The 20,553-nt window shown below is 36.8% G+C and overlaps 1 protein-coding gene across 1 annotated transcript in view; it reads right to left on the reverse strand.

Annotated features, from left to right (window-relative positions):
- The window catches only part of MAN1A1 (mannosidase alpha class 1A member 1), a 137,480-nt gene that overhangs the window by 35,161 nt on the left and 81,766 nt on the right, over positions 1-20,553 (reverse strand). The window contains exon 5 of the mRNA XM_082756116.1: positions 19,686-19,780. Coding sequence (XP_082612242.1) covers positions 19,686-19,780 — 95 coding nt within the window. The remainder of the gene's footprint in view (positions 1-19,685; positions 19,781-20,553) is intronic.

A 20,553-nucleotide genomic window follows, 5' to 3' on the forward strand; every position in this document is an offset into this window, starting at 1 on the left:
CTTCTGGAGAAATGGTGAAGTGAGAGGACACTGAGATGAATGGAAACAACGGCAGCAAGAGAAGCCAAAAGGTAGGTGGAGACCAAAATGCAGAGAGAACCAAGATGAAGAGGAGACAGCCTCATCTGGCTCTGGAGAGCAGCAGAGAATAAGCAGAGGCCAGTGAAATCGCCCACGGGAAGACCATGCTTTACAGTATGCACTGATGTCTGACAGCTGCTATGAATGAAAAACAGGGCACACCTTCAGACACTTCATTCATGATCTGATACACAGTTTTTAAACATCTGGACCTAGTGATACTGGGCCTACTGATGTTTAAAATAATCAAAATGAATGGACTGGTGAGACTAAGATACTCTGATTCTTTGTCTGCTCTGTTCATATCAGATTCCTGTAACATTGCTCCATGGAAATACACTGAATTTCTTCAGGACTTTACTGGCAGGGTTTTTACAACCCTTCCCTCACGGCTGTCTGCCCTGTGGCACTTACATTAATGGTACTCCAAAGGGGAATCAAAGCTTGTGGAACTGGCACTGTGAAGCAGAGCAATGGGGTTTATGAACAGTAAGCTTACGTGTATGCACCCACAACAAGAGGGGTCTGCAAGAGGGAGAGGCAATTATTAGAATGGCCATGCACAGTTTCGAATATTGATATTAGACATGGCAAGTGTTCAAAGGTAATTTCCAGTGTCACTGTTTAAGACTGTACTTGCTAATGTGATCATTTCTGATAAAAGTTATCTATCTGAACACAGCGCAGACCTACATGTCTCTGACGATACAGCAATGAATAAACTAAACAAATCACGTTTCCTATTACTTTATGCACTAAAGGTTTAATTAATCAATTTCCAGGGGCTACAAAAGCAAGAGGGAACACAGCACAACAGACCAGGGCAAGTGATAAGTACCAGCACAGACTAGTTTTAATCAAGACCCTGAAGAAAAGTGAAAATAACAGGAAATGAAAAGTTATGAATAGAAGCCTACAGTTCTGCCATCCGTGCAAAAATAAGGTGTTAGAATAAAATTTCCTACTACGACTTGTATAATTCAGTATTAGTGGCAGTCAACCTGCTCCAAACCCAAACAAACAAAAATCCCCTGCCCCTCAAGAAAAACTCCAAAAGCTGTCTCTGAGAAGCCAGCTGAAAACACCTTTTCTGGCATCTTCATTGGGCGAGAGGATTTTGGAAGAGTTTAGCACAAACACTTTACTTTTAATAGTAAAAGACAAACTACCCTTGTTCAGATTTAAAGCTCATTTCAGAACTTCACATTTCATATTAAAAATGAGTGCTTCCTGCCTTAAACTGCCATGGCAATCAGCATTCTTGATCTACTTTGCTCAGTACATTTCTTTATAAGGGCTCTGCTCCCAGTTTTATATCACTTTTCCAGCATTCAACATTTAGGCTATTTTTCTTTTCTGCTGCAGATTTGCTATAAATTTCTGTTCCTCCCCTCCCAACTAATTCATTAACTTTTCACTTCTCTTCATTCAGCTTCTAACCCACATCAGAATTCCTTTCCTGAAAGCTGACACTCTAGCTTTGCTGAATTGTTCATGTCTCATCAATTGCATTGTTCAAGTACAAATAAACATTAATCATTTCTTTTGTCCATAAAATAATTTGTTATGAGGATGACTATTGAGTGTTTTGCATTTGGAAGTGACTAGATAACATAGAAATACTATGGAAAATTGCTGTTAGAAACCTGTCTTCTCTTGCTCTCCCAATTGATTCACATCTTGCTATGATGGAGAACCCACAACAGTGGTCACCTCTAGCTCAGCTTGAAAACGCTCACAATCCAATCAAGAATAACAATGGCTTTTCTATCAGAAGAACACAAGCCATTTCTTCACTGAAAGCCATTAATGATCTTCTGGACAGGACAAAATCTGCATATTCATATTTTTCAGTTTGATGGGGACTTTTCAGAGAAGGTAAATATACAGAGCATCAGAGCAATGGATGGCAACTGACAGACTACATGAAAATTCCCAGCCATGAATTCCTAACTTCCCATTCCTAACTAAGTTTAATACTCTAGATCATCCTAATCTCAATCTTGATAATTTTAAATATAGATGTCACATATATATATCATATATATATATAAACAACTTTGTTTATCCAGATTACATTCACTGCTCAATGCCAGATGGTAGCCTTAGAAAGTGTTTTTAATCTTCTAATTTTCTGAACCTAATTAGCTTTCATTAGCTTCATCTTCCAGAAAATATTTTAAGTGTACTCAGAGCCCTTTCAGTTCCAGTCAGACTTCTGTCTTTCGAGGCATTTATTCACATTTATTATTCTTGATATTGTATGTGGCACCATTAAATGTTTCAATGGAGAATCACAATCACTACGCTAACTGCATGGCCTCATTATTACAAATAATTGGCTGACAAGTTGCAAAGGTCTGTTTTAAGTAGTTTTGTAGCTACTGTTCATGTGAAGGATTCTTTGCCAAAGACATTCTGTCTGACAAGCCAATATTACTCCTTTTAATACAGCTATTGTAGCTACAGCAGTTTCAGATGCCAGACAGCAAAACTTGCAGCTGTGATATTCATATGATAAAACATTAACTTACAAATGCCATAGATCACACTTGCACATGCACTTACACATATATATTGGTCTCAGCATGCATAACACAGAGACACCACTGCTGTCGGGGGATACCTCTCTCTTCAGTGTCTGCTTTCACAGATTCTGTGACAGGGGTATGAAACACTACAGAAATGGCATTCTGGTTCACTGAGAGGGACAGCTTTTCCGGATAAAAAACCTGAAGTAGTCTTTTTCAGACTCCGGTTGCTAAGATGTAATCTGTTTTGACAAATGCTTTAAGAAAAGGATAAATGTCCCTTTCTTCCAGTCTGCTTCAATCTTCTCCTTCCTTCTTACCCACACATTGCCGTGTCACATAAATCTATTTGTTCTGGGATCAGATAAACATTTGTTTCTCCTGATGTCAGTCACTAGGGGCTTGATCCTTACTCACAGCCAACAGAAAAACTCTTGGTGGTTGCAACAGACAACGGTCAAACATTAAAACCCTACAACTGCCGTTAAAATAAGCTGAGAAAACAGGTAACAGAAATATACAGGGAATGGAAAGCAGGGGTTGAGAGGGATACAAGAGGATAACAAAATGGATTTCAATAGGAACATTAAACATGGAAATTATTTATCCTATTAGAGAGGTAACCAAGCTAAATACACAGTCCAGACTAAACAGTCTTTAAAAGTAACAAGATGTTTCAGATTGACTGGGCAAAAAAAGCAGTAAATTTTATAGTTAAGTAGGAATAGCAAACAAGAGCAAACATTACAGTCCTGCACTGTGAATTCATGCAGTCTGAAACACTGCTATCACTATATAAATCATTTTCATTAACACCATTCAGATTTTAGAAACCAGAATACAAAGCAAAAAACCTGACTGTCCTGGATCCCCTTTCCAGCACATAGAATCACAGAATAACAGAATTGTCTAGGTTGGAAGAGACCTCAAGGCCATTGAGTCCCACCTCTGACCTAATACTAACAAGTCCTCCACTAAAACATATCGCTAAGTTCAACATCTAAACGTCTTTTAAAGACCTCCAGGGATGGTGACTCCACCACTTCCCTGGGCAGCCCATTCCAATGCCTCACAACCCTCTCAGTAAAGAAGTTCTTCTTAATATCCAACCTAAAACACCCCTGGCGCAACTTTAGCCTGTGAAAGCAGAAAAATGAGAAGTACCAACCATTTCTTCTGAAAGTAATGCTTTAAAATATAATCACAATCCATGCATTAATACTCATGACCACACTTAAAATATTTCCTGGAGGATTTTGTAAATGAGATTATCTGATAATAAAGGGGTTGGCATCAAGTAGTGAAATAAGCTTTGCTTAAGAGTAATGGGATTTTAATCAGTACAATGAAAATAAGATAATAAAGGATGAAGTGAAATAAGCATGAAAAGATTACTATTTAAAAGGACAGAACAATCAAAAGCTTAGAAAACAGATTTCTGGAATCCTGCTAGAGATAGTATGTGTATTTTTTTGTTCTTACACACAATGTCATTACCCATGTTGAAAATGTTGCTATAGCTTTATAAACCATTTAAGAAAATCAGGTTTCAGTCCCATTTCCAGCAAAACATTTGGTAAAAGGTTTTAAATGTTGTTTGTCATCTCTCACTGCTTTTAATAGCTTCAGTGCAAATATCTTTATTTTTAAGGATTTTTGTTTTGCTTTTTTTGCTTTCCATCTTTGAAAGGAAATAGTATAGCATGTAGCATCTTGCAACAATTGTCTTGCAAGAGGTACTACACTTATTCCTCAAACTGAAATGAAGACCTTAGCAGGAACGGAATATATTTTGCTCAGATATGTCATACTGATGAGTCTTTGTGACGCTGTTGAAAGATAATTTCAGACAAAATAAATATTTTGGAAAAGTGCAATATTGTCTTTTTGGGTAACAGAGAACATTTGAGCTTATAAGCCATCAAAAGCAACTATTTTTAATTTTCCTATGAGTACCTTAAAATACAGCCTTTCTCATCCATCAAAGCAATTTATTTATTGACTTTTATTGTATGACAAATTTGGAAGTATGAGAGCAACATCCTGCCCAAATGATCGAAGTAAACTCAGAAAGAGGAGATGGCTCCCCTTTCTCATCTTTGTCTCTTTCCAAAGGGCATCTTTAAGGGCCAGCAACCAGAGTCTGAATTGTCTTTGATGTGTGGATGAATGCAAGAATGGAATATAAAAGGCCAACCTCTTGTCCCTTCTGGAACAAGTGAGCTCAAAGAAATGACCTCTGCTATAGCTGCTGTCTCTGAGGACAGCAATAGATCTTTGTAATCCTCTGAAGTAGGTAAGGCATGTTTACTCAATATATGACTGATTAATGACAAACCAATTTGCCTCCCCCCACCAAAAAAAAAAAAAAAAAAGTTATACAATTACAAAGGATTGTTAAAGGAGAAGAGGAAAAAGCAAAGTGGTTGTTTACTTCAAAGAGGCTCAAAAGATACTGAAATACAAAGACTCCCATATCAGAAGATCAGATATTGACATGGTGCAGAATAGCACCAACTTTATATAGAAAAGATAGTGACACTTTCTGCTTGTCTTGAGTGAGGGAAACAAACCTCAGTGATGCTGAGCCTATACCAGTGGGCTGAATGATCAGTTGCTCTGCGAAGACAAGAGCAACTTGTTTGCTGACTCAAAAAAATGTGTATGGAAAAGAGGTCTGAACAATTCATGAAGCTACTGAGGACTTTGCTGCAGAAGCATCCTCAGAAGCTTGGAGTGGCAGGTGTGGAGAAGGAGGTTTTAGAGAAGTCTGTTAAGTAGAAATGCAAACAAGACATGTTGTGGGGCAAATGAAGTAGCTTAAATATGAACTGAGGAAAGAGGGTTCTGAAGGGCCTGTTTTACTCACCCCAGGAAAGGTCTTTCTTGAACTACATCCAATAGTGGACACCATCCACATTTCAAGAAAGACAGGGACAGATTTTATAAGACAGAGAAGACATAGAAGCACTGGAATAAGCATCCTTGGAAAAGCATGGAATTTCCATGATGGAGATCTTGAAGAAACAGTTAGATAAATATCCAAATGGAAAAACTTGGGTGTAGCTTATGTGTTTGACATCAGAACATACAAAGTAATTACATGATTCTGCCTTACTTTCTGTGATTATTTCATTCCTGAAACCCCTCAAAAAACATGTAATAAAGAACTAGAAATCTAAACTACAAATTCTCAATGCATTAAATTTGTTTAAAAATGGTAGTAAAAAATGCTTAGAGCACCCCATCCCTGTGCATTGGAAGAGGGAAAGAAGTAAAGCCCATACAGTGTCCTTTTCTAAATTTTAAGGTATGTATTATCAAAGCAGGTGGTGTGTCATTCAGAAGAACTGTTTAGTCTTCATTAAGTGGAGAAAAAGAAGCAATATTGAAGCACTGTCCAAAGTTTAGTTCACTCAAAAGCAAGCTTGTAAACTTTTACCACTCATGAAAACCTTGGAGGCTAGCAAACCAGATTTAATCCTTCAAAAGCACATCAAAAGCTTTCAAAACAAGTCTGACTAAAATGTAGTTATACAAATTCAATTAATTTACAAAATAATTTCTATAAAGAAAACAGAGAAAATGGTTTATATACAACCTCAGTAGAATATCATGAAGTGATGTGAAACAACATTGCTGAACAACAACGCATTCTACTCTCTCTTAGAAAATATTAATTTGAAAATAATTAAAACCCAAATGAAACACTTAAAATCTTCTTTGCCCCAACAGATTTCATTATCTATAAAGCATGCAGTATGACATGAAATGGACAATCTGAAAGGTCAACCAGAAAGACTGTTGTCAGATTTGCAGCAGCAACTGCAACTTGCTGGGATATATTTAAAACACACAAGCCTCACCGAGGCTAAGTATTGAATCAAGACATTTACATTAATGGGCCTTTGACAGACATACTCATTTTTTTTTATACTACACAGAAACCACACAACACAAGCACCATTACAAGATATATAGCATATGGCTACCATTAAAGCTCGATTATAATGAATACTTGCTCATTTATTTCTCTAAGCACTACTGCAAGGAATGTAGCAGCAGTTTCACAGATGTCAGCTGGAAATAGTAGCCTTTCATTTAATTTGCTGAAAGATTGTTCCCTCCTATTAACTTCCTCGTAAAGATGTGTCAGTGTTGTAACAATAAAAATGTAATTTTAACGTGAAATTTAAACCAATGAAAGCAAATTTCTGGAACAAACTGCTTAGCTGGCTCACTAGCCTCTCTTAATTTCCTTCTCAATAGCTCTCAAACTAATTCACAGTTGTACAAGTCTTATTTTGTCTTTACCCTCTGCTATCTTGATTCTTATGATAGCATTCATGTGTCTTTCACATTTACTGGTAGGATTTTATTACAGTTTGTCGGTGGGCAGTGGATTGTTTAATATAGAGCAAACCAACTATTCTGGTATGTCTTTAAAAATGACATTCAATTACACCATTTCTCCAAGTCAGGTCAACTCAGGTCATGGTCTACAAAAGTGAGGAAGGTCTGGTCATCAAAAAGCAGTAAACACAAAGCTGCTCTATTTTTAATGTGAGATTACAGTGAGAACACAGGAGATACCACATATTTTGGATGTCAGCTAGGTTCATCTACCTAAACCAATGCCTTGATGGTACTCCTCATCAGCCCACTGAAATAAAGAGTAGTCTGGTACTCCTGGGCTGGAGTAAAAAGTAAGACTGTTAGTTATCCACAACACAAAGAAACAGTTGTGAGTTCCACAAGTCAGCCCATGCTGAGTTACAGGTCAGAGAAGAACATGAGATGGGAAGTCTTGCTTGTTGGACCACTCATTCTTATGGTTGACTAATGCCAGGCATTAGCTCCCTACTACAGTGATTCCAAATTATATGGCAACATTAGAGACATAAATAGCACAGATTCAGCCTACACAGAACTTGATGATCATCCTAACAGAGGAAGGCTCCTTGCAGCAAGAGGCATGCTCACAAGAGTCTGTCTCACCTACCCACAACACTGATGTGATAATGCCATACGATTAGTATGAATGTGCATGAGATATTTCTAGTAACAACTCAATGTAAAATAGAAGAGAATATCCAGAACAATCTCAGCAGATACAGGTTCTTTAATAATCCTTATTTCTCCTTGCAGAAGAATTCAGCATGTCTTACAGTATCTTTCTCAATATGAGTATCATGATGGTCATCATGTCAGAAACTCAGACATAGAAGAGTATCAACTTTCCAAGTTATTTGTAGGTGAAACTGATCAATAATCAGGAGAAAAAGGAAAAAAAAGGAGAAAAACAATAAAGGCCAATCTACTGAAATAGAACAGAAAGATTCATGTATCAGGGTTAACACTGCATACCTTTATTATGAGGAAAAAAAACCCACATAGTTACAAAAAACCTGGAGGCATTTATATAGGACTGAATTTGCTTCTGGAGGATCTCCTGGACTTCACTACTAAAGATAAACATTATTGGCAAGATTACAATATTTTGCTCTGCAGTGTATTTTAGGAGATCAAATCTGATAATACCAAAACCAGTCAGACTGCTCTTAAGCATTTGCTCTTAACATTTTCTCTTATCAGTTCCACTGCTCGGGTCCTAGTTCTAATTTTTGTTCAGTAGCATTTGATTTCCTAATAGAGAAGAGGCACTGAGCATGGGGTGATTCACAATAACCTTCATACCTCATAAGGAAGGTAAGAAGGGCACAAACACTCCCCCACTCAAGTCACCTTGTCATGCTACAATACAGCGAGGTAATTTCTGTTTTCCTTTTGTGTTTTTGAAAAACATGTATGGATAGGTTATGAAAAATGCAAACTAATATAACCATTACAGTAACTGCATCGGTTAGGTTTATTAATTTGTCACAATTAAGTCAATAAGAGTTTCAGTAACATCATTATATTACTTGATTAGTTTTGAAAGTGATTATCCTAAGAACTCTATTTAATTGGAAGCTTCTCAATTTACAAGGTACATTAAATTCTCGGTAGCTTTTTAAGATTATTCAACATATGCAGGTCAATTACCAGTAATCGCTGTCTCATACAACGACTTCACAAGAAACTTCAGTGCAACACTGGAAATGAATAAAAGAGTGTTCTAAAAAATACTGCTCAACTTCACTTCACATTATTATAGTGAAAAGCCATATCTAACATCTAAATTGTGAAAATCAAATTGTGAAAAAAAAAATTGAGCAAAGATTAAAAAACAGTTGTCTACCTTAAAACAGATTATGATAATTTGTCAGGACTGCCAAATCACTGAATTCCACTAACTGCACTCATGCCCAGCTGCACATTAATTACCAGATTAGAAAGTTATAATTAATTTTCTTAATATCACTGTACTGCTTTTCTTCCTTGAGTTAATAAAAACAGATTGCAATCAATCTTTGTTAAATCACGCTGCAGAACAGAACTGCTATAGCTATTTCCATATGTGAAAAGCTCCGCTTGCACAGCTTTTGGTGTAGTACCCCAGCTAGAAGCTGTATCTTCTGACATTTTAATGAAGTGTTGTAATAGGGCAAATAAATTATAAATTATAATTTGACTTAATATAGTAAAGTAAAAAAAACCCTACAGAGCCTTAAAAAATCTTGTAAAGAATTTTCTAATGACAAAATTCAGACGTATTTTCAATTATAAAAGAGGTTTTGTTTGTAGCTGCATTGCTTGAAATAACTCACTGCTGAGACTTTTAATGATTAAAATATAGTTGTAATTAAGGCATTTCTTTATCAGTTAACTTTGTCATTAGAAACCATTAAAAGTGCTCCATACCTTTCTGGCCTTCACAGAGCACAAGCTGCAAGATTTATAAGAACTATGTAGGGAAAGTGACTTTATAGAGATATAGACTATAGTTTTGATCAAGAGTGTTCAGTTAAAAATAACACAAAGCTAATTAATGCAGAGTTCAAACAGCAGACATTTTCCTGTGCCTGTATCCATATTAGTATCAAAAGCTGTTTTTATCAAACATAAGGAGAATTCAAGTGTTCTCTTCTGAAAAAAGGAAGAGTAAAATGGATGTGACTTTTTTCATGTTCCATTTATACCTTAAAGTTTTTTATTTCTCCAACCTCATTGCTGCTTAAAAATTATTTCTTTTCACTTCCTTTCTCCTCAACTTTCTAAAAGACAAGAATAGATGCAGCATTACTGGAATTATAACATCATGGCTGCCCAGGAACATTTGAGGGAATGTGGAGATAAGAAAAGACATTTTTAAGCCTACACAAACTTCAGCAGCAAAGCCAAGTACAAACCTTTTTTTTTTTTTTTTTCTTTAAAAAATCTTCTTTCTCCCAAATTTTCATAATATATATACAAATACACTATATTATATATATATATTATATAGGATTGGACAACTGCAGAATCACAGTTCAGTAGAAGAAACAGTTGGAGCAGAAAATCACCACTGGTGTGCTTCTCCTCCAAAATAACAAGGGCTCGGATTAGAAGAAAGCAGCAAGCATGGAAGAGGAACAGTAGGGTTAGAAAATACATAAATTAGAACAGGATTAACAATGGATTGAATTAGTTATTGATTTACTGAAAACATATAACTAAAAGGCATTGGATGATCTCAGAAACTTATAAAAAACTCATGCTACAAACAGCCACTTGCAACTCAGATTCAGGATTCAAAGAAGTTCAGGATGCTAAAGAAGCATTGTAAATAGCAAACAAGAATGGCACCATTACACTGACGAACACTGAGACAACTGAAAGAAGCGCATAATTGCAGTTATCTGTATTTCACAGAATCACAGAATGGCTGATGTTGGAAGGGACCTCCAGAGATGGACATCTAGTCAAGCAGGGTCACCTAGAGCATGTTACACAGGATGGCATCCAGGTGGGTTTTGAGTATCTCCAAAGAAGGGGACTCCACGGTCTGTCTAGGCAACCTGTTCCAGTCACCTGAACAGTAAAAAAGTTCTTCCTCATACACTGATGAAACCTCCTGTGGTTCAATTTATACCCATTACCCCTTGTCCTATCACTGGCCATTACTGAGAAGAGTTTGGCCCCATCCTCTAATTTAAAACTCATATTATTATTTAAGAGTAAGGACATGTTCTGTACTCAGCTGGATGTATGAAGCTGGTTATAAAACCTGAGGAAATCCAACTAACAAGCACATAGCTGGAATCACTGGAATAAGAAGCAAAGAAGCCAATAATCCTTCAATCATTGTCATATTCCTGAAAAGAAAGGAAACTCCCTAAACCTCCCCAAATGCTACACCTAACTGAAAAAATAACGAATAATAAACTTTAGTTTCTGTAAATAAAATAAAATTCTAAAGCTCTAAAAATTCTAAAATCTGTCTGCATGAATGTTCTCATTACTGATGCAATTGATTGATTTCTAGAAGAAAAGATATCCTACAGTATGCTGATTTGTTATTGTAAGTTCACTTTAAAGTATTAAATGGAAAACTGAGCTGAAAGAACATCTGATGTATCCATGAAAACAGATATGCCATGAATTTCAGAAGAACAAAAGATATCATAAGCAGTTATGACTAGTCAGCTTAGAAGTAAACATGTTTATAAAAGCGGCATACAAAACACCACATGGGTATAATAAAACTGAAATGATAAAGTCAGCATTGGTATAATAAAACTGAAAAACACAAAATTCAAGTTTTGGAGTGTTAATAGGATTACAAAGTACTAGAAAGAGAAGTTTGAATTTAAGATAAAGATAAGTGAAATAGTTCTGAACTACATCAGTTACATAGACCTGCATCAGTAAAAGGTAGGTTTCAGCCATCCACCTGGGAGGTAATAGCTTGGGAGGAGGTCGAGGAGAGATCCTCTTGTATCAGCAGGACTGAGGAACCATATAATCATGAATAAAGATTTAGCTTTATGTATATATGTGCATGTATGTACATATGTATGCATTAAAGATACTTTAAAGGATAATATAAGAAGTATTGAAGTGACTAGTATCTTTGTAATGAGGAAAATGATGTAGCCTTCTGTAAAGAGGGTAGCAGAATCTCTTCTCAGTAATGTTTTCTGAAAAAATGTAGTTAGCAACTCGTCTTCATACTCACCGTTTTAGGACAATTAGAATATTTTAGAGTAACTATAAACATTAGTCACCAATTTAAATTAGTGCTTATTTTAGCATCTAAAACAGTCCTTACATTTGATGCTAGGAAAAAATCTTGTTCCTCCAGTCTTGTAGTGCTGAATAGGTATTATACTCTTATGCATAGTATTGCCAACAATTTAGTCAGACTGTCAAAGTATAAGGCTTGGTAACTCTCAGCTCTCATTATCCACCACATCACAAAGATGCTTAAACCAGAGGAGGAAAAAAAAAGAACATGCAAAACACACAAAAAGAACACACACACAAAAAAATATGAACAACAAAAAAACACAAAACCTTTTCCATTTTGAAATTAATATTTTTAAGAATGATCTGCTCAATTTGAGAATTTGTCCAGGTAGTCGTATTAAAGCAATTCCAGCTAAAAATACAAAACGTACTTCAGCTGGGTCTTGTACTCTGCATTTTCATGTTCAGCTGCAACTTTCAAATACATCTGGCAACTCAGAACTACCACAGAGACTCAAGGACTCCCTTGTTTCTCCTAGACAGCGCAGAAGTACCTCATGCAGGTGACTTCCAATTATCTCGACAGTATCAAGGAGACAGCAGCAGTTATTCAGCTAAAGCAAAAACACAACCAACACCAACATCTTTGTACTGATTTATAAAAAACTGTTTTCAATAAATGCCATTTCAAAGACCTACAAGCAGATTTCTTTGGGGAGCAAAAGCGGTTTTAACTATCAGGAAACAAACTGAGGATCTGATAAATCTTTATCATGCTCTGCACCAATACATCCTTACGCCCCCACATGTTTCAACTAGGGCCTGGTTAATTTACAGCTTGACGAGTAGAAAACTTAATGTACCTGGCTGATACATGACATGACACCCCTGGTACACGTCCTAAGTGTTTAGGGTGAACTTCTGACTTCTAATTTCTTCTAAAGCAAAACACAAAACAGTGCAACCTGCTTGTCCTGACTCACATCCCTCTCCCTTTCCAGCACAGAAAACTTCCCTACCCTTTCCACAAATAATAAACAAATAAACAGTTTCCCACTCCTAAAGCACCATGAAGGTAAAAAATTGTGATAGCTGTGGAAGGTTTCGATACCATGAAGGGAGTGTCTGCTGTGGAGGGGGCAAAAACCACCAAGTAAAGACCAATATCCTCCTGTAATGCGCTGGCTTCTGTGGGACTGTCACAAGCTTAGTTCTGCTTTATAAAAATCAACATTATCTCTTATTATCGCCACAGAGATCTCTGAAGTGTTTGCAATCACACATTCAGTGCTGAGGAATCATTACTAGTACTTGCATGGGGTTTTACACAGATCAGTAGTATGATAATTACAAACCTGTTACTATCCATACTTAATTCACAGTGCCCTAGTAAACTGTAGGGAAAGAGTTAGTGTTTAAACCTAGATTCTGGACAAGACTCTCTTTCCTTTGGCTATAAGAAAGCACTGGAACTGAAAAAGATACTTGCAGTAGCAACAATAGGTCCTAAATCCTTCCTGTGCTATTGCCAGAGGGCAGCCTCCCACACAAATTCAGCGTTACAATATTGAATTGGAACTGCTGTTTGAATAATACAGCTTAACCTTACAGGATATCACCAAAAAGTGTTTTTCTTGGTTCTTTTTTTCCCCTCACAGCTAAGTTGCTTGAAGTCTCATGAATATTTTTATAACTTGATTCTTGTGCTGCTCAGTGGCAAATCAGACACCATCACAGGTCCAAAATATCTACCCCCAAAACTGTACTGATATTCATAAATAATGCAAATTTTAATAACACTCTCAGACCAACTTACTTATTTTCATGTATGATTATGAAAGAATTATCATGGAAACTCAAAGGAAAAGGGGAATTTTTTAATTTTATTTTTTTTTCCCCAGTTAATTAAGATTTTAGAATAGTTCATTTGATTTTTGCTGAATATAAGGCACAAGCGATTTAATGCAGAACTGGCTACTCATTTCAAATAAGACAAAGACAAGGCAAGCAATTTGCTTACCATGGTATTCCAAGATGTTCTAGAACAATGAAATTGCTAATGAGATGGCTTATAACATGGTGATACCAGAACAGCCCAAATGCAAAACTATTTTTCAGGTTTATAATGCATCCAGAACTGACTCAAGAACTCTGAAGTTGTTTATGAATCAGTACGTTAACCAGCACTTAAAACAGTAGTGCTGAAAAGATGTAGTTTGCTGAAGTCATCTTTTCAGTGGTTACTTATGAAATAGAACGGATTTTTTTCCCTTAACTCAAAAAATTATTTTTTAATTATTTGTCTGAGGTCTTCTGTAGCCAATGGAGATTTTAGAGATCAGTATCTCTAGATAAACCATTCAATCCCCAAACATATTTTTAATGCCACACAAATATTTTTACATAGGTGAAGTTCAGCTAGGATTTATCTTTTTACATTCAGCGCTAATACAAATCCACACTGTGATCCAAATGCCTGAAGGAAAAAGCCTGGTTTCAATCGGTGGGTGTTAACACAGTGGAAATCTCAGTGTTTAACCCAATATCCAAATCATATTTATTACTGTTACCACTTTAATTTATGACATCAGTGGAACATTTGCCAAAACCACACACACAAAGTCTTTGTTAAGCATGCAGACTACTACAAGACTACTTTTAGCTTTCTTTTCTAAGACAGCATAGATTCCTTCCTCTAAAATTATGCCCAGGGTAGAAAGAAGAGATAAAATTAAAGATTCTACCTAAATAGTCCTTCTACATAGCCCTGCAATGACAAACTGTGCAGATAATATAAACCTTTCTTAATTACAAACCCTTTAAAACACAGATTTATTTTTTGCCAATGATAGTCAAATTTGAAGAATAACCTTCATTTAGCTCTGTAGCCCCCCTTTTTTTTTAATAATTTAGACACTAGACTTAATAGTGCATGGCAGAAAATTTAAATCAGCCATTCTGACTGAATCTCCTCTCCTCTCCTCTCCTCTCTCCCATCAACAAGCTTGTTGAGTCACTATGACAAGTGAAAGCATGAGTCACTAACTCTGTTAAAGAATATAGTATCATACGGACAACTTGATGTTTAGGAAAATTTTTGCAATATCATGCAACAGTCACATTTTAGGCATTTCTGATAAAGTAAGTGGGGGAATTAAGCTTTCCAAAAAATTTACTGAATTTACATGTTTGGATCCTTTCTTCATATTTCAAGCTTTCTCAATGCATTAAGATTCCTTTATAAACTACAAGGAATCTAACGCTAAGTGCATTGATTATGACATTTTGGAGGAAGTCCCAGAACTCTAAGAGAACCATTCTGTTACACACTAAAATCTGCATCTTCTCTTAAGAAAATTTAAGAGTTTTCCTAATGGGACAGGACACTAAAGAGATTTTGAAGGGCAATTTCTATTCCTGAACTGATTTAGTGTATTGGGTTTACAAGTGGCAAGGTTTTGGTAGCAGGGGGCTGCAAGGGTGGCCTCTAAAACAAGAATCCAGCAGCTGCCCTGTGGACCCAAAGGGACCCACCACTGCACACCCAGAGCCAAGCCAATAAGTGATGTTGTTTGCACCCTGTGAGAGCAAATTTAAGCATGGGGAAAAACAACAACAGCAACAACAAAAACTGCTGTGCAACAGCAGCTGGGAATGGGGAGTGAGAAAGTGTGGGAGAACCAGCCCTGCAGATTCCGAGGTCAGTGCAGAAGGAGTTGCTTTAGAAACATAAACTGATACAAAAAACAAAGAGGGTATTTTCTTTTTCTTTAAACAAGGTGGAAGGAAAAAGGAGGATCGTTTGTGAAGCTGTGCCATGGGTACATCTTGCTCAGAACCCTGGAGGAGGCTCCCAGGGGTGTCTGTATCTTCGTGAAACTTTCATTCAGCCATGGAGGCTTGGCCAGGTCTGTGGCTTAATTTAATGTTCTGTACAAAATGTGGTTAAACAAACAAACAAACCTAAAAAAAATCTAGAGCAGCTTGTTTTAAAAACATGAAACATATTGGCCACATCCCAATAGCATAAATACTGTAGTTTTCTCTCTTCCATCCTTGATTACCTGCAACTGAGTTAACTAAATACTTCGTTCGAACAATTTAGCAAGTCCTCTGCTACCTCACTTTGCAAAATATGTAATATTGAATGCAGCTCAGGTCCACTGTTGATGTATAATCAGTGCTAAAGTGTAAAAGGCAAAGAATCCTTGGCTGACATCAGACACAGTAAGCATTTTACGTTTATGTCAAGTACATCTTATCACTTCCTGAGGTTTGACTTCAATACACATTAATGAAATCTATTTCAAACTCCTCCCTTTTGATTTCCATTAAGCATCCCTGCTCTGTACTACTCTATCCATACCTCATGGCTACTCTATCCATACCTCATGGTGTTTCCTTCTGGACAGGACTTCTGACAGTCCCTGTACCCATTAGTGCTGAAATCAATCACTGAGTGAGAAGCACAGTATTCCCGCAGCCACAACAACACTTGCAAGCAAGCTGGAGGTCCAAAGATGCAATTCCAGAAGTAATAAATAAATAAGAAATAAAAAAAATAGCCCAGTCAAAAACTTTTTTTCACAAAGGGAAAGCATACCTATTTTTCAAAGTTTCAGATGCACTGGAAGGTTATATAACAGATTAATTCTACATAAAAAGCAAGTCAAGCCAGTGACTAACAGTACTGCTGCATAGTGGCTCACAAGGGATGGACAATTGATAACCTTAAAACAATGATTCAGGTGGTATGCATGGAGAACAAACATTATATGGAAACAATGTTCTTTCATATAAGAATGCTCCTTGGTTGTTTATTATAAAGCAGTAATAGGATCTTATTGGAATTAACAGGGACTGAAAAAAAGATACAGGTTTACTTTCAAAAGGAAAAAAAAAAAAGTGATACAGAGAGACAATTTCCATCCAAAAGAGACAAAATATTGTACAGGATCTTATTCTGATAAGTTTTTTCTTGACTGATCCAATAGTCTAACAATAAGCCCAAGTCCCAGTTTCCTTTTTGATAATTTTAGGGGTAAAAATAGGTAGACCTATTAAAAAGGTTACCTAACACTGAGAACATGATGCAAGCTGGGTATTTCTTAAGATTACTTAACTCACTATCTAAGGGAGTTTTAATTCAAGACTTTTATTTCTATAAGTCTGAGAGGCATGTGAGAGAAATACCTAAGCAATCTGATTGCTCAGTCATAAATTACTTGAAGCTTAAGAAAAAGAGAAATGAAAATTTTAGCATGAAGAAGCCAGTTTGTCATGGCTCACTGAGAACAAAAATAAAGGACCAAGAAGTAATTGTATTTTAAAAAGCTGTTACAGCTGCTGTTTTAGAAGCTCTGAAGACAAAATAGCTAAATAAATTATTCAGGTGAGGGGAATAAATAAATAAATAAATTTTAAAAACTGGCTTTGCCAGCTTGTCCTCCCTATCCCAAGAAGCACCTATCTATATATTAAGAAAATATATGAATCCACGTAATAAGAACTGAAATCCCTCTATCAGGCCACCACAGATTTGTATTCATTCTCCCTCTGCAGCCTCTGTTTGTACCAGTGCTCTCAGCTCAGAATCATCAAGTATGATGTAACACTAGTTACTGAAAGTAGCATGTGAGCTAAAAAGGGAACTTTAAATTTAGCAGTATTAGCAGAAGTGAAAAACAGATGCTGAAGATACAGAGCAATATCAAGAACATTAAAAACATGGAAATGCAGCTGAAATATATAGAAAGAAAGAAAAGGAAATCCCATTACAAACTACCAATCTCATTACTTAAAATGTACTTCATAGACAAAAGGAAGTTTTATATAGAAACACACTCAAGAAATTGACTAATAATTTTAGCTGTAGAATAAGTACAATAAACATTTAATATGTTGAAAATTCAGGTTCCACAAATAAAAAGCATGGCTTTTTTCCCATGGTTTTTAAGTCATGAGGAAAGGAGAAGGATGAAGAAAAACAATGGAAAAGAGAAAGATGGTAAGACTTTGGGTAGATGCCTTTAGTATATGCTAGGACACACATGACAAAAACACATATATATGTTTACACAGAGGCAGTCAAGGAGAAAGCAGGTCTGTCTCTGATACTACAGGATGAGTGGAGAAAATAAACTATTTTGTGGAGAACATTTGCATAGTGAAAGAAATAGCCAGCTCATCTGCTAATCCAAAAATAGTCATTTAAAAATAACCACTGACACCCACAATCTATTGTCAGTGTTCTCCAATTTGAAGCATAAATCAAAATAAAATCAAATAAAATACTAATCAGAAATGAGGCATATTAGGTCCATAATATATTCATGCTTCAATGGCTTAGCCCTTCCTAAGCTTGGATGCCAGCATATTTGTTTACGCGTGGTATTATGGAAGAGTCATCTATTGAAGGTCAAATCGAGACAGATGCGCAAGGATTCAGAATGAATAACCAAGAACACAGTACTGAATGTAACACTTGCTGCCATATCACAGGGAAGTTATCTTGGCACACATCCCCTTCCACTTTGGTTACAGATAAGCGAAGAATCCCCCATTATTTTTTTATTTTATTTTTATCACCACCTCATATTGCTTGTGATCAGCTTTTACAATGTGCCACAGCTTTTGTTGTGAGAAGCTAGGAACAAACCCATAAAGACCCTACAAAATCGGAACTGTTTGAGAAAAAAAAAATAAAAAAAAGATAGATATTTAGTAGGTAAGGGCTACATTTAAGACAAATTTTTAGCCTGAAAACTTTACTATTTAAATACGCCATGTAGTGTACGGTACTCTTGTGCTGCAATTAGAAATGTATGCAGGATTTTGTACTCAGAATCTTTTGTAACAGCTTAACAAATAAACAAAAAACCTCAAGCCATTGTACAATTAACTTCTACAGAACTCATTAAAAGCTTTTGAGAATAAATCATTAACATGCATGTAAGTAACTACTCGAAGCACAAGGAACATCACCAGGCACCAGTAAATCAGTCCCTTCAGCGATTTGAAAGTCTGCAAGGGAACTAACTCCCTCCTGCACCCCGCACACACACATGATGTTTGTCCACCGCCTCTCGCCTCATTTCTGTTTGAAGGGAGGGTGGAAGATAAACCTGTCCAAACTCAGATGCCAGGGACTTATGTAGGACTGTCTCTCAGCAGCTTAATGGGAATCCTCAAACATGCACAGCCAACCCAGCAAGCGTGCCAACACACGTCCCAGACTGGGAAAAAGGCATATCCATGAATACATATTGAGCAGAGAACGGGGGAAGATGCTGACTGTCAAGGTGAGAATAGCACAGCCAACCACCACCAACAAAAAAGATGACTCCCACACATGCAGAGTGAAATTATCCTTGATTCTCCCCGACAAGCAGTACTTCTCATTCTTGTGATGGGTGATACTGGGGTTTATTTGCAGTATCGTGAAAGCTGATGTGTTCTTATGAATATGCAAAAACATGAATATGCACTCTATGCACTCCTTAGGAGAGAAAGCAGACCAATATGTCACTTGTAGCAGATATTACTCTTGCTTCTTGATATACTGCCGAAGGACACACTGACACTGCATTTGGGTTTAGAGTGGAAGTAGCTGGACACCATACCCTTTCAGAGTAGCGCGTGTCCTTTTGCAACTACTGTACATATAGCAGCACTAAAACAAATGGAGGACTTTGAGGAAAGCGATGAGCAACATATATGTACTAACTGACAAGTAAGCAGTTAGTTCTGAGGTGAATAAATGTTATTTCTACATGCATTCTTGTGTGCGCAATATATACCTACTTATATTTCTTCATTTAAGCTATAGAAGAAAGGATCTTACATCAGCTTTTACCTAGTTGGAAAGACTAAAACTGTGAGGAAATTGTAATAGTTCTGTGGAAAGGACTTTTCACCACAACTATTTTATATGTTGTAGTCACCAAAAATAAGTTGTTTTACCTCTTAATATTAAGCAATGCCCACGGTATCCCAGTGGGAGTGTTGAAAGCAGGTAGCAATTTCTCTCCAAGCTCCACTGCCTTCTTTCGGAAAATCTGGAAGTTAAGAAGAAACAAAGTGTTGGAAAACGCATTGCAATTCCCACTAAATGACATTTCAGCACAACGAAGCATCTCTGGTGTTTCTTTAGTGCTGTAAAAAGAAACAAATCAGCACAAGCAGTTTTCCATTGCACAAAGTTACAGTGGGTAGGGGGTGCCACGGACTACTGAAGGAAGATGACACGGTGAAGACAGCCAGAGAACCTGCGCCTGGCATGACCAGGAGACGTAAGTCAGAGACACCAGTGAGGTTGGACCTGCTCTGGTTTGCACAGGAATGCTGTGCGCTGGAGAAGGGCTTCAATAGCCAGGTGTGGTGCTGGGTCCATGCTGGGTGACACTTGTTAAGACACTTGCCTGCCCAGGGACACATGTCCTCCCCAAGCTGGATGGCCACATACCTGTCATATGGTGTATGTGTGCTGCACAGACAATCTGACACAATGAGAACCCCAGAACACAAGAAATGTCAGCATAGTGATATTTTTGCAGCACCACAGCATTTATGGACTCAGCCAGCTTATACCCCAATGGGCGTCAATTAACTCAGAAATCAAAATTTACACCTACAGATAAACGAAAGTTAACTGATCTTTAGCACCTGAAGAGTCTAAACTTCCATCTTTTAAACAAGAAGGAGAAAGACCTTGAATGCTTAACATATGCCCACAAGAACTACAAACAATTTAACATCAGGAACTTTTATGTTCAGAGTGACTGTTATAACACTACAACAAAGAAGATTTTGCTCTCCTTGGACTGCCAGC

Source organism: Aythya marila, assembly GCF_965140915.1.
Source record: "Aythya marila genome assembly, chromosome: 3".
In the NCBI taxonomy this organism is placed as follows: Eukaryota; Metazoa; Chordata; class Aves; order Anseriformes; family Anatidae; genus Aythya; species Aythya marila.